Source organism: Tasmannia lanceolata, unplaced genomic scaffold, assembly GCF_043159265.1.
Source record: "Tasmannia lanceolata isolate RefF3 unplaced genomic scaffold, GAP_Taslan_0.1 ptg000012l, whole genome shotgun sequence".
In the NCBI taxonomy this organism is placed as follows: Eukaryota; Viridiplantae; Streptophyta; class Magnoliopsida; order Canellales; family Winteraceae; genus Tasmannia; species Tasmannia lanceolata.
In genome coordinates this window covers 562636-578270 of record NW_027518689.1, presented here as the reverse complement: position 1 = coordinate 578270, position 15635 = coordinate 562636, and the positions used below count along the sequence as shown (strand labels likewise).

The following is a 15635-nucleotide window of genomic DNA, read 5'->3' as shown; positions in this document are numbered from 1 at the left end:
CTCTTTACATTGTGGCGTGGCCCATCAATGGACGGTTGTGGATCATCCTATGGTGCGGGCTGAACAGTCCATTTTGGAAGCATGAGATCAATTGCAAGAACGAAAAATCAAATTGGTGGGCCATGCATTATTTGTGGTGACTTCGATCTAAACTTCATACCAAATATGATTGACATTCCGCCAGTGATTGCTCCGAAAAATACATTCGCATTTCCTAATAAAAAGCCTTGCCTACGCATTATTTGCAACATGTAAAGGGTAAACATTTTATCACGCCATAAGAACGTTGTTTATATATAAATAGAGTGAAAGGGGGAAAAAAAAACGGTTTTGATCATTAAGAACAATCCCAAGCATATTTACAGCCACTACACATGTCTAGTAAAAAAAAAAGAGAACACCACCAAACATCGGAACCATATCTAAGTAGAAGAGGAAGTTGACCCAGCAGAACTTGTTGACGCTAGTGAATACCCTTGAACGCTGCTCTCCTCTTTCCCATTTTCTATGCACCCACTACTGCCACATAAATAGGCATGTAGGGCAACATCTGCCTCCTGCCTGGTCTTATATGATTGGTAACAAGCTCCACTAAATTTGTTCATCTGAAGATGGCAGTCCTGCCAGTTGTCAAATACGCCAGCCAGCCTTCCCTTGAAAACCACGTAGAACTTTTGTTTTGCCATTCACTTGCAGGAACGCAAATCCAAACGATAGCCATATGGATAAAAAGGAAACAAATGCGATATGGAGAAGACCCAGAAAAGAGAAACAGAAAACCCAATTGGTAAAAGAAATTTTTTAGCCAAGAGCTATTGAAAGTGAAGTTCAGTAGCCAAGAGCTTGACCGAGTGAGCTAAAAGAAATTTTTTATTTTTCAACTGTCTGAGCACAAATGATAAAAGTTATTTGAATGGTACCCGGTTCAAGCTTTATCCAAGGGAACTTCAGTGTATAATGATATCCCTCTAAATATGACACTCATCAATTCCATCTGAATCATGGAGACGAAAAAAATTAATATGAAAAGTTTTTCCACTAGAAATGTTTTTCTTGCAATCCAAACAGGGCCCAAGTGGAAAATTCTAGAATCATAAAGTATTGAAGAAGCAAAGTCTTGATAAAAAGATGTAACAAATCCATGGATGAAAAGACAGGAACAGGGCACAAGTGGCAAGTATGCGCATAATGCCATCAAACATCAGTACTGGCTGAGATAGAATCACTCAAGATGAATTAGAGGTAGAGCCCATTCGATGAAGTATAGATAACAATCAAATGTATTGATGTTCAAAAGAATTTTGTCACAATATATGCTCTTTTCCAATTCAAGACTAATCAACCTAATAAATAGTGGACCTATAACAATTATTGCTATGACAAAGAAGAACATTCAGGCATTATACCATTTAAAAAAAAAACATCCAAGCATTATATTAATATTAGCAACAGGGGGAAGGGGTCGTATCTCATACCATAAAGAAGCGTACAACAACAGTAGTACACAAGAAGATAGAAGCAAGATAGAAGTCAAACACAAAGAAGCGTACAACAACAAGATAGAAGCAACCACAACAACAAATCAACCAAAACACCACTGATGTTAGAAGTAGGCAAGTCAGTCTATTCACTCCCTCCCAACTTACCAGCTCTGAATGAACCGAGTGACATGCATTTCTCGGAGGTCCTTCGCACGACGAATAAACGATCGCCCTTCTGTCAGGTGTGTGCTTAGATACTCATATATGTCAGCGAGCGCTGCACGATCAAGACCATCAATTTCTTCTAGTGCCGCCATGATCTGGTCACACAAAATAATCTCCTTCTAATTATTCTCTTTAACATAAGCCGTATTCTCTTTAATATCAACCGCAATCTCTGAGACACTGGCAGCGAAAGTGTTTAAAGTTGACTTCAAATCACTAGAACCTCGCCTCTTGCGTCTAGTAGGACTACCTGACCTATTTCCCTCACTGCCCATACTCGTTTCCATTGGACTTGGTGACTGACGAGGGATTGACCTACCAATATTTGGCATAGTCGATGAAGTGTGTGTCATCGGGGTCGGCATCTGGGGAGCACTGAAATTAGGAGAATCCTGACCCATATAGTCATCATGGGAGAGGAACTCTCTGAAGTAATCGTCTTCGGTAGATGGCATCTGGGGAGTGTAGAATTCCTCTACAACTGGTCGTGGCGGATCCCTGTAACTTCTCCGAAATCCCCCATCTGCGATGTCCTTCCCAAATATTTCAACCCAGTCATCATACAAATCATAACGTTTCTTAAAGAATTTAGCTATATCGAGGTTATCCTACACAATAAAGAAGACTTTATCAATGAAAAAAATATATTGACTGGTGGGACAATAATTCTTTAAGTAGTGTATGTAGCCACTTCTTACCCGAACAAAATTTTCACCAACGTCATTTGTAACCGTGAGCCTCTTCAACTCGCAGTCCCAGTCGAACCCACTTCTGTTAACTAACCCATGCAGGATTTTATATATCTTATTCATCCCCTTCACACGGTTCTCGATTTGTGTGCGTTTCAGTTGGAGGCCGAAAGTCTCATTCACGACCGTCGTACAGTACACATAAGCAGTCTCTTTGAATCCGTTGAGGCATGTCTGCCCCTCCGCAAATTGATGGCGCAATGCTGCAACTAATACCCTATCCATGTCCGTAGACCATTTCGCATTCATAGCTTTCGCGGTGTCAGCTTCGTCATCCATCACCTGAAAAGATTTCAGCTGGGAAAAATGCAAGAACAAATATCTGTGAATAATACACATTACCACTACCATAAACTCTGTATTACAGAAAACAAATATCCGTGCCATCAAACATACTACATAGGCCTTTGCTTTCAACATGAACATGGAAATGGAACTCCCAAACTGAGTATCTCAACCGGCGATGAGCTTAACGGAGATACTCTTTGATTTATCAACCATATTGAAGATGAGAAGAGATCATCTGACTGTGACCAAGTTCAAGCCCAGAAGGAGCAAAGAACATTGAGTCTGATGTCCAATTAAGTAATCTCAGATTAGCTTTGAAACCTTAATTGCTTAATATCATAAGATTATTAATTTGAATGGTCAAACTGAACTGTATTCATATGGCAGAAACTAATCATGAATCACTTTAGTTAATTATACCAAAGTTCTGAAACAACAAATGTATCTAGGTGTAGCATCAAAGGCCCCATTAAGATAACAATAGGATAACAAAGAGAATATATCGCACTAGAGATGAAAAAATAAAACACAAGAGATGACTGTGACACAGCAGCAGAGATGTTGGGAAGTTATATCATATTTATTACAAAGTAGTAGATTATGACAGGGATTAGGGATAAATAACCAATATGAGATGTGAGATTTAACATGGGAAAAGGATGGACAATACTCTGACAATTTAAAACTGAGTTCCAACGCAGAAAATTAAAGTTTTGTGTGTGTGTGTGTGTGTAGCTTAGACTCCTACAATCTCATACCCAAAATATTTGTTTCTAGTAATTGCATATCTCATTTTTCTTCTTTTCTGCCTGGAATAAAAAATGGAGAAATGAGTATTCATAAAAAAGGGTCTCAAGTTTGTCCCAAGCACTAATTCTCTAGTATCTTAGAGGATAGTGGTTTTTTCTTTTTAATTCACGAATATCAGACTCCAAAGAACTACAAATTCAATAATCTGGGTCTAGGTCTAATTCTCTTGTCTTTGTTCCTTCTTTTTTGTCTTTCAAAAAAGCCAAACAAAGAAAGAATGATATTTCTGGTCATGAAACAGATCTCCCACTGCCAATAAACAGTAGTTATGTTGGCGGTCATGGTCACATGATCCATGACCCTCCTCCCCACAACCACATAATCCCTTCCTCAGCTCCTTCTCTCCCCTCAAATGGCCCTAATCTAGAGGACCACATGCCCTACAAGAAGGTGGTCAGATACAAAGAATGCCTCAAAAATCATGCTGCTTCCATGGGTAGAAATGCCACAGATGGGTGAATTCATGCCAAGTGGAGAAGAAGGCACCCTTGAAGCCCTCAAATGCTCTGCTTGTAACTGCCATAGGAATTTCCACAGAAGAGATATACAAGGTGAGTCCACTAATTGTGACTGTTACCATCTCAAAGGCAGGAAAGTGGTGGGTCAAAAAGGTGTCTTGATTTCAGGGTTAGAAGCCTTTGGGTACCCTCATTCCAAGGCCACCACCCTCCCAAATGATCATGCCCTACAACATAGGTCTGCCATCTGAATCAGATGAACAGGAGGGTGGTGGGGTTTTGTCTAGGCCTCCTTTGATGAAAAAGAGGTTTAGGACTAAGTTCACTCAAGAGCAAAAGGAGAAAATGCTGAGTTTTGCAGAGAAGGTTGGGTGGAGGATACAAAAGCAAGAAGTGTGGTACAACAATTCTGTCAGGAGATTGGGGTCAAGAGGAATGATACCAGATAATGAAAGCAATGATTTCTACAATAACCCAAAAGTATAAGAATTTCAAGGAGAAAATTACAGGACAATCATCAAGGAGCCTTCTAATTCTACAATAAAAGGACATAGAAGTGATATATAATACAAAGAAGTGAAAGAAGTTACATAGAAGGGTCTTAATATAAAGCACCAGTGACATACACTCCAAAATTAGTATACCTTATAAGTGGCATACGAAAAGATGTGCCATACAATCCAAACTAAAGCACCATACATGAAGCATACAAATTAATAACAGGAACCATATCAAGCAGAGGGTCTATAATCTCTCCACATAGTTGACCATATTTCAGTCCTAATTCTATTTCCTTCTATCCCATCCTGAGCTCTACTTATCCATTGCTCCCTCTGCATTTCTTCCTTATCAACTTCCTCCTCCTGATCATCGTCTCCACCTCCAATACTTGTGGAGGCTAATTCACGATCGACAACAGCAACAAGCCGATCCTGAGGCATTATGCCTCTAATGAAGTTGTGAATACAACAACAGGCTATGACTAGATCAACCTGTTTGGGGAAGGGGTACATTGGTTCGCCGTTGAGGACGGCGAAACGCTTCTTAAGCACACCAAATGCACGTTCAATTACATTTCGAGCTGAAGAATGCCTATGATTGAATAGTTCCTCATTGGTCCGTGGCCTGTTAGTTCGAAATTCACTCAGATGATACCTCGTCTTACGGAACGGGGTGATGAAATGACTCGGCAAGGGAAATCTACCATCCACAAGATAATACTTCCAAGGTGGCAGATAATTCCCCTCTCATCAGCAAGCAGTTCCCCCAATATTCTAGAGTCAGGCGCAGATCCTTCCCAACCAGCTTGGACGGATGTGAATTTTAAGTCGAAATCACATGCAGCTAGTACATTCTGGCTAGTCCACCCCTTACGACATATAAATTGGCCTCGCATAGGAAATGGCACTTTAGCCTGAATATGCGTCCCGTCGACCGCCCCAATGCAATCCTATCATATAGGAAGGAAATATGTTGCTGACGTAGTTTATAAGAAAGGAATAATTATAAGGCTACAAAGTCAATACCTTGAAGTAAGGGTACCATCTTTCATTCGCTCTAATCTGCGGCGGTGTATCCGGTGATGGAGGTTTTATGAGTAAGTTTGTCATACTCATAATTGCGTCAAGAACCTTACTGAAATATCGACTAACAGTTTCCCCTGATCTTCTAAAATATGCTTTCATACAGTGGTTCCTCTGGTCATCTGAGATGATGTGAAAGAAAATCGCCAACTGCTCTTCCACTGAGCAGTGGATCGTATCATTTAGCCACCCGGTACCCTTTAATATATGGACAAACCTTGTGAAACAGTCCACATTCATTCGAAGGAGATCATGGCAGCGCTCGTCACTTCGCACAACATAGGGGAGAAATGTGCGTGGGGTGAGATAGGTGTTCTTATAAGGAGAACATTCGAAGAACGCTTGTTCTTCTTCCATCATTGCCGCCACGGCTAAACCGGAACCGACTGCAACCAAAGCGCACCCTTGTCTAACCATATTCATTCCATCATCATCTCCATTACCATCGTCTTCGGTTAGTGGTAAGCTCATTGCAAATGAATAAGTATAATGACGAAATGGGAAATGAATGTATCTATTCATGAAACAAGGATGTAAGTCTGGGTAAGTATTATGACTGGAAGATTCAGATGTCAAAAGGATTAGTACATTGAGTTCACATTCTAGGCAAGTAATATTACAGAGGTACGTGTGAACACAAACTGCATAAGAATCAAAATTACAGCAACAATTCAATCACAATAGGATATTAGTCACTTATATGACTCGTAAAAATTAGAAAGTTCTATCAGCCACCCATCCAAAAATAAAATAAAAAATTCTATCAGCCATTTCAGTCAAGGAGAACAATTTTTTCTAAATAAGAAATAGAAAATAAGATGTAATTTCAACCCAATTATATTAGTCATTTTAGGGATGGTAAATTATAAGAGTGAAATTTAGCAACAGAACCTGATTTCTGAAAATTACACTAGACTACAATTTTCAAGCCTGGCATTTGAATTCTAGTTTGTTCTTATTGTTCTCTTTGATTGAATTTATTTGGAAGTATCTGCAGAGATAAAAGGACACGAAAGAAAAATTACAAGAAAAATGGCATGTACATTGGATACTTGAAAGTTAACTGTAGGAAATGACTTTCAAGAGCTAAATGGCAGGAATACATATAAATAAAACAAAACAAGTTATTCAAACTTTTGGCATTTTTATAAGAAGAAGACAAACCAGACCTCAAAATCTAATTATCTTTTACCTTGGGGGTGAGAAAATCAAAGTGTAGTATCAGGTGTTACCAGACATTTGTAGATCAGAACAAACCTAGTTCAAAATTCAGTTTATTTTTTTTTTTAAAAAAAACAAGCTTATTCAAACCCCTAATTTCATAAAACCAAAGCACAAATCGATTTGCAAGGGTTCTACCTGTCGAAGATTTAGTCGAGCTCGCTTTCCCCTTCGGTGGGTCGATTACCTCAATACGAATGGGCTATAAGTCGTGCTCTCCTCCTCAGATGCAAGAACAGATCTCTTCCCTTTCCCTTCCATACACCAGCCTTCTTTGAACTCCTCTTCGTTCTTATAGAACCCTAGCTACACCTACCACCATCAAAGGCATGAAATGACCTCTCTCTTGTAGGATTTTGTTCTCTGCAAAATTCCCTTTTGTTTGCAGTATTTTTTTTTTGCAGGGTAGGGTTTTGTCTTCGGGATAGAGACGAGCGTTGGAAGGGACAAGTTTTTCGATAGAGAGGATAGAGACGAGCGTTGCAGTATTTTTTTTTCCAGCGTAAGGTTTCGGGCGGGGTTATTTTGGTTCCTGGGATTATTTTGGGCCCAGCAACCACGTGGGTTTCCCTCGGAAATTCCACAAAAGTCCCCAAGAACCAAAAAAAATCTGGCAACCAAACGGAGCATAATTTACCCTTATAAGTGTCGGGTTAACATAGCCCAATCTCGAATCGGGTCTGGTATTTCAAACATGGAAACAAACCCAACGCAAGACCCATGGTATTTTCAGGTCCATCAATGCAGGTGGGGGTAAAACCTGTCCCTAGTGATAGCATTAACGACTCTCCTTTCCTTCTATTGAGTTTCTTCCCTCTTTCCTCTTTTGCCTCTTTCATAACCCTAAGCTTAACCGTGTACAATGTAAATAGGTCCTAGGTCACTCCAATAGATGTCTTGTTCGAATTGAATCGTGCCCCAAACTCAAAAAGTACCACAAGTAAAGCACTCCTAAATTTTGCTCCGTTTGATTGCCGGAATTTTTTTGGGTCTTGGGACTTTTGTGGAATTTTTGCAGGAAACCCACGTTTGGTTGCTGGGCCCAAAATAATCCCAGGAACCAAAATAACCCCGCACGAAATCCTACGCTGGAAAAAAAGAATACCGCAACGCTCGTCTCTATCCTCTATCGAATAACCTATCCCTTCTAATGCTCGTCTCTATCCCGAAGACAAAACCCTACCGTGCAAAAAAAAATTACTGCAAAAAAAAGAAGGGAACTTTGCAGAGAACAAAATCCTGCAAGAGAGAGGTCATTTCATCCCTTTGATTGTGGTAGGTGTAGCTAGGGTTCTATAAGAACGAAGAGGAGTTCAAAGAAGGCTGGTGTATGGAAGGGAAAGGGAAGATATCTGTTCTTGCATATGAGGAGGAGAGCACGACTTCTAGCCCATTTGTATCGAGGCAATCGACCCACCGAAAGGGAAAGCGAGCACCCAGGAAGCTTTACCGGGATACTTCCAGGGAGTTTTTTTTCCCACTAATCTCCCAGGAAGTTTTTTGTTCCACAAAAATCCCAAGAACCAAAAACATTCCGGCAACCAAACTAAGCAAATAATTCTTAGATAGCATGATTTTTAGGTGAGGAGAGAAAACACACTTTTTGAATTTGGGTGGCAAACTTGTAAATAAAGAGAAGTTTAAAAAGTACACTATTTTTTCATTAAATACAAATGGGGATAGCCTTCACCATTGTAAATAAAGGCCTTGTTTGGTTGCAAAAAACATGGAAGATGGCTGGGCATTTTCCGGGATATGAAACGCCAAATGTTGTTTTGTTGCCAAATTTGAGCTCACATTCCATTTGAGTACAAGACATGGAGGGGACACCATTATTAGCTTTTTTTCTAGGTGAAGCCTATGTGGCGGAATTGTCCCCTCTACTAATCTTCCAATGGAAAACCTCTTTTTTGGTGGATTTTAGAAGTGGGAAGAGTAGAATATGTCTTGTCTTGTGTAATCATTACATTTCTCTCTCTTTCTCTCTCTTCCCTTTCTCTCTCTTCTACTATCTATTTTGGTAATGACACCCCTACATTTTCCACATGCTCTAACACCCAACCAAGCACACTACCAATCTTCCCCTATTCTCCTCTAGACAACTCTACACATCTCCCATCCTTGTCACCTCCCTTTTGAGTTTTGACTACTACTTCCACTACTCTCCAATGAACCAAACACGCCCAAAGAGATCACGAGAACCCCCATCAAAACATGAAGTAAAATTGTGGACCCCACATGGGTTTAAGTAGAGTTGGTGAGACTCACCCTCTCAAAACATGATGTAAAATCTTGGGACCCACCATAATACTTGGATCTGCATAGATATGGCGGGTCCTACCAATCAAAACATGAAATGTAAAATGATGGGCCCCACCCATGCCATGTATGGGTGGAAAATGATGGGTCTCACCTTATCGAAACATCAGTTGTAAAATGACGGACCCCACCATACTATATGTGTGTATTATCCTTCTACAGTGTCCTCAAATAATTTTTCCTTCATTTCATTAAATATCGATGAAAAAATCCATCAAATAAATAGTAGATTACTTGAAACATACAATGTGTTATTTCATAACAATTAAGTATTCGCCATTTCTCAACCTTCTATAACCAATTTTGCATGTATTAGGCATGCTGAATATTCGATGAATGCACAATGTGTTTTACATGACAAAACCAATAATAGAGCAAAGTATATGGCGTGATAGAGAAACAAAGATAAATCAAACCTAATATCTTGGCACGAGTAGTTCTTAGAAAAGGTTCATCTCTCCGTCTAATTATTATTGTAGAGTAAGGTTAAATGAAATTAGAAAAGAACGCAAGGAATTGTTGAAGTAATCTTGTTAAAGGGTCAATTAAGATATTGGAAGAAATCAATGGAATTTTCTTGTGTTCATATTGAAATTTCAGCCGAAATATAGGTAAGATTGTTCAACACTGAATTTTTATTTATCTTTAATCATTTTTTAAAAACATCTCAATGGAATCTCATTGTTCTTTTCTTTTCTGCAACTGAAATGTCGATGGGTTGACAAAAAAATTATTTTTTTATCTGAAAAGTTGCATGTTCCACATATTTCAACCAAAATTTCGGGCGAAATCCTGAAATATTCGACAAAATTTGGTATTTTTCCAAATCCAAATGTGCGTTTCAACCCCAAAATAGAACATTTTGCTACTTTTGTAACAAACCACTATAAATCGAGTCAAACAGTTAGTGTTATAAAAATGGATTTAATCAGTTTATAAGTTTCATTATTAACACTTAATGACATATGCGAGTGAAGATGTCTCATCTCTTTTCATGCTCTTGGATTAATTTGGATGTTTTTTTATTTTTAAAATCAAAAGGTCAGAAAAAGCATGTTTGGAAGATTTACGAGAATCGGTTTTACTGTATTTTCCACTCCATAAACATTTCAAACAAAATATCTGTAGTTTGTTTCCTAGCTAGAATGAAATGAAAAGATTCCTCTCATTTATCTCTATGTCAGTCTCCTACAAATAATCCCCACCCTCCATTTATCTCACTCCTATCTCTTCTCCAACCCTTTATCGAATGGGATATAGACTGCCAAACGCCGTCAAAGGACCAATCAAGCAAACAAGGACGCTCGCTTTGATGTGAGTAAGGAGTCGTTGAGCAAACAAGGACACTCGCTTCCACAACAATCATACTTCTGGAGTCGAAACCCGTACATCACACCTATCTGGAATTACATCCTCCTCATAATCTTTGGAAGTCTCATCCTTGGATTGAGCATAGAAGATAGCTCTGATTGAATCATGCGTTTGTCGATGAGTGTGAAACCCCTTAACCCCGTATATATTTTTACTGTGCCCGAGAAAGAAAAGATCCAGTTCTTGCACATATGGAATGACAGGGGCTTCACCCCTCTCTGCAGTCTGAACCTGGTCGTAGACAGACTGAAAGTTGACTAAGCCAGTTCTAATGACTAGGTTGAAGCATTGCTTAGACTTCGCCAATATCACTGGGTGTTGATAATTGGCTGGGCATCCCATGTAGGGGGTGGACACTTCATGTACAAGAGGTGTGGAATTGTGTTCATGGGAGTGCATAGGGTTGTGTTCTTGGGAGTGCACAATACATTTGATCTCCAAGTGGTTGTGAAAGAAGCCAAGGTGGAGATTGTTGGTGTATGTGGCTTATTTCCCAAACAGTTATGAACAGTTGTTGCAACTATATTAAGTTTGGCATGATTTAAAATACAGAAAACTGCACGGTTATCTTCTTAAGAAATATAGAGAAAAGGAAAGAGGAAGGAGGTGAGTGTGTTCTGGATTTCTCTCTTGTGGTTTCCTTTTACGGAAAAGGGGAGTTTTCTTTCCTATTTAGAGAAAGGGGTTTGAGAGAGAAGGGTATCCATGGAAGAGTGAAAGACGGGTTACAGGTGTATGGGATTGTGTTAATCCCTTTTGTATTCTCTAATAGTAGAAGAATTGGTCTCACCCATGGATGTAGGCTATTGTACCGAACCATGTAAATTTGTGTGTTCTCTTTGTGTGTTGCTCTTTTTGATTATATAGTGGCTGTTTCCCTTTACCTTTGATTGTGCTATTGGTTCGGATTTTTAGTCCAACAGGATTTTTGCTCACGGTCATCATGAACATGGATGTGATAATGCAATCCTCGATCGAAGAATTGAAACAGCAGAACTGTGAAGAAGAAACTAAGGAACTCGTACCTCCATTTCACGGCGAGCAATTTCAAGTGCAGCACCGACCCTGTACAGAGGTATCAACCTACGCTAGATCACATGTATCTCGTCATAATAGTTCCTGATAGCTTCACCCTAAGTGGCCTTGAGTAAAGATTCCTGCTAGGGCGACTCGTTCTCTTGGGCACTTGTCAGGGAAGAGAAGCGAAAATGATGACGACAATGATAATAATAGCAATAACAATAAAGTGACAACAAGATGGTAATCCACATATTAAAGATACACACTCTACTCACAATTGCTTATTACAGTAAATGTAATCATACTCCTTGATACGTCATCACAGATTCTTCAATAATCAGATTGATTTCATAAAATTAAAAATATATCAGAGTAAATTACTAGGCACCAGTGTGAATGGCGCAACATGTCTCCATGATAATCAACAGCAAATTAGTTCGTGTTTGGGACCCTACCATATGATAACCCAAAAAAAAACTGATATGGCAAATCACATTTTTGGGGATTTTGGGGGAATATCTTTAAATTTTGACATTTTCTATCTGTAAAATATTGTGCTCATTAAAATAATAATAAATGTAAAAAAATACTCGAGAAATATGGTAAAAATACTAGGAGATTTCTAAATCTAGGAGATATCTAAATCTAGGAGATATTTGCCAATGCATATGGAGCTCGAATGCATATCATGGCTTATGGCAGATTAGGAAGAAGAGGTTGACAGATATTGAATGGAAAGATTCAAGGCCCTAGACCGTTACAACCATATTGCCAAATTTAATATGGGTAAAGCCAGAGGCTACTTATCTCCTTTCTCATACGGAAGCTAACCCAAAATTTATAATAGAAAATTGACCTGCTGGAAAGAAAACAAAAAGTTTTTCAAAATTCTAGGCACAATTTTAAGACTTCGAAGAACCAAGAATATATCATCCGAGAGCAAAACCAATATTAGATCATTTAGACAGCAGAAACCTACTCAGCCAACCTAGGGTATTGAAAATTCTAGGCACGGTTTTAAGACTTCAAAGAATCAAGAATATATCATCAGAGAGCAAAACCAATATTAGATGATTTAGATAGCAGAAACCTACTCAGCCAACCTAGGATATTGACAAAAGTAGGATTATAGAACAGATAGAGCTTACTTTCCTTCTGAATCCAGGCTAAAGACCGTTCTTTGAAAATTGAAAACAACTCTGCTAACTTTTAGGCTACACAATCTCTATGACACACACACACATATATGCATGAGAGGACAGAGAAAGATCAAACATAGGAATGGAAATAATATTCCAAGCGGATGCTAACACAGATTCAATACTAGAAAAATAGCAATTAGCTATAGAAAAAATGGGTAATTTGCAAAGTACTGAGGAAACAAATATATAATCCAACAACTAACAATGAGTACTCCCAAGGGATGAAAATATTCATTAAGAAATAACTGAAGATATGGCAAAGAACGATGAAAAGTAAAAACCTTCAGAAATGGTGAAAAATAAGAATCTGCAAGTAGAAAAACTAATTAAAATAACCCATAAAACAACAGAAAGTGATTCAAGTCACTACATCTCTTCCCCAGGAGCTCCCTTCCAATCTCAAGTAAACTAACATCTGACTATGCTCCAAATCTGTCTAGAAGTCTTAATAAAATCAACTTGGAGATGGGCCTCGAAACCTCCTCTGTCTTCGAGAACTTGATTCGCATGGATAACATATGTACATAGGAGGAACTTGAGGGGAGCTCATGGGGAAAGATCTTCATTTCCTTCATTTTCCATGGATTAAGATCTATACACATAACCAAAAAAAACCCTAGTTCTTGTTCTCTGTTCTTTGTTCTCCATCTTTGTCTCTACCGAGAAAGCTAACTCAGATTAAAAAAAAACTAGTATTTATACTGTATACTATTGTGAGATCGAGGCCATTCTACGCCGTAAACTGAGCCGAGGGAGAGAAATAATATTTTCACCCCCTTTTCGTCCTTGGACCACCCACTGCTAGTGTAAAAAAGAGTTGTCCTATATCACTTCCCAGGAAGACAATGGGGTGCATATATCACTTCCCTCTGTATACTCTTTTTACATCAGGGTGTCGCCCCAGGAATAAAATGGGGCGAATATAGAAAACATTTTCTATATAATTTTTAGGGAAAAATACATATACACCCCCTCAACTGTTTGACATTTTCAATTATAACCCTGACTTTTAAAAGTCACCAACTACGAGGTTTCAATTTGTACAAGGTAGACCCCTCAGTTGACAGTTCATCCACCGATCGAAGGATTACGATGAATATATAGAGCTGATTTTTTGGGCACACCCTATCTATATCAGGGCCCATCAAATGAAAGCTTTGGATCATCCAAACAATGTGGGCCCACTGTGTTTTTGGTAGTGTCTGGATTTGGATATGGGGTCTTCATTAGCCTTGATAGTGTGTCAAAAGATGGGGTTTACCTTGTACAAATTGAAACCTCATGGGTGTAGTTAGTGTCGACCCAATCTTCTCCAATCTTAGCCATTCAATTTGTTGTGTTTTAAAATCGAACCTACACGGGTCGAATGGTTAGGATCATCTTATGGAGAAGATTTTTTTTGTCCACACCGTATCTACGCCACGGTCCAACAAATGAATGGTTTGGATCACCCAAATAAAGTGGCTCCCACTGTTTTTTTAGCTGGCATGTGCATGCACGGCCATCCATTGTATAATTTTTCATGAATATATCTGGTCGGGTGCTGTTGACCACTCATGGTTGGTTCCACCTGATCTAACGGTTAAATAGCGATACAATCTCGTACAAGTATGATTTTCTATGGGGACCCACTTAGCAACCATTCTCTACGGGCTTCTCTCATTTTTGCCTTGCCTGGTGAGAAAATCATACTTGGTGTGGCATATTTATCAGAGAATTCATTGGGGCCGACATTATTCTAATATTCAAACTGTTCATTTGTTGGGTCCCTATGTAAATAGGCATTTCCCCAAAAATAATATCCGTAGGATGATCCTAACTCTCCGATATGTAGAGGTTTGATAGGAGGGTTTGAATCGTCCTATGGAGCCTTAACCTAAGATTTTGATCTTTCACCACTCCAAATAAATCTGGTATTACTTCTTTCAATGGAGCTTCTTCAGACCACGAGTGGAATATGTTTATTTCCTTAATCCTTCATTGAATTTGCTTCTTTGGCTTAGGAAATCTTTAAGGAGTTATCACCTCCCTAGTTTACACATCCAACCACCCTAGGAAAATCATGTTTTCCCAAAATAACTCCTTCCAATAAATTTAAATAAGGGCTCGTTTGGATACCTCAAATATTGTATTTGGATTTGGAATTGAGTTTTAAATACAAAATGAATAGATCCGGCAGCTCATGTTGAGGGAGAGAGCTAGAGGGGGAAGGGGGTACTTCCTATTGGAGGGAAGAGGCTGAGGAGCAAAGAGGGTGAAGGAAACTGCCATGGATTTCCAATTTCTTATTTGCACAGCGTATTTGGATATGATTTTTTTCACTATCAGTTGCTGAATTGGAAATCTAAGAATTTGATCGGATCCAAATTACAATGCAAAAAGGGCTGCAAATGTGAGAAATCCAAATCAAAATCTTCTTTGCATCCAAACAGGCAAAGGTTTTTCTATTTTCTCCCTAAGAGAAAATGTGTGAGCGGCCCCACTTTTCTATCTTCTTAAATTTTGTCAACTTTTCCAATTTACCAAGTTTGGAATTTTAGTCCACCCCCAAGTGACATCTCTTTGAAAAAATAATAAAATTAAATAATGATCACATTCGGATGACATGATCTCACACTAATTTGAGCTTGATCGGTGATCTGAGGAATCTGATGGTTGATCCGACGGTCCTAAGTTATCAGCTTTTGAATTTAATTTATAGGGCCTTAGATTAAGAGATATCAATTTGATCTCTCAACACAATTAAGGGGATCGGCCACTAGATTGAACCAGTCGATTGACCCAAGGGTCGTAAAGTCATCTGATCATGGATCCTTGGTCTTTAACACCCAATTGGAGGGATCAATTAAATGTAATTTTTCTATGCAAAAATAAATGGGCCTTGATCGACTAACATGTGGGGTCAGGA

General features: G+C 38.8%; 1 protein-coding gene and 1 pseudogene across 6 annotated transcripts; one reads left to right on the top strand and one right to left on the bottom strand.

The window, feature by feature from the left end:
* Positions 1 to 313: 313 nt before the first annotated feature.
* Positions 314 to 13525, bottom strand: LOC143887511 (uncharacterized). 6 transcript variants are annotated; one of them, XR_013254217.1, is made up of 5 exons: positions 5538 to 11518; positions 2405 to 2752; positions 1647 to 2314; positions 921 to 994; positions 314 to 689 (listed from the first exon to the last, which is right to left on the bottom strand). XR_013254217.1 is itself a non-coding variant. In XM_077391586.1 (4 exons), exons 2-4 carry the CDS (start codon positions 6063 to 6065, stop codon positions 1826 to 1828), a joined length of 1365 nt encoding a protein of 454 aa, XP_077247701.1. In that variant the 5' UTR covers positions 6066 to 6108; positions 13098 to 13525; the 3' UTR covers positions 1060 to 1825. The 6 variants fall into 6 exon arrangements, 4 of the variants coding, with proteins under 4 accessions (XP_077247701.1, XP_077247700.1, XP_077247703.1 ...); XR_013254216.1 differs by having other exon boundaries at positions 314 to 994; XM_077391586.1 differs by lacking the exons at positions 314 to 689; positions 921 to 994 and adding an exon at positions 13098 to 13525 and having other exon boundaries at positions 1060 to 2314; positions 5538 to 6108.
* On the top strand, positions 3279 to 4570 carry LOC143887870 (zinc-finger homeodomain protein 3 pseudogene; annotated as a pseudogene).
* Positions 13526 to 15635: the final 2110 nt, after the last annotated feature.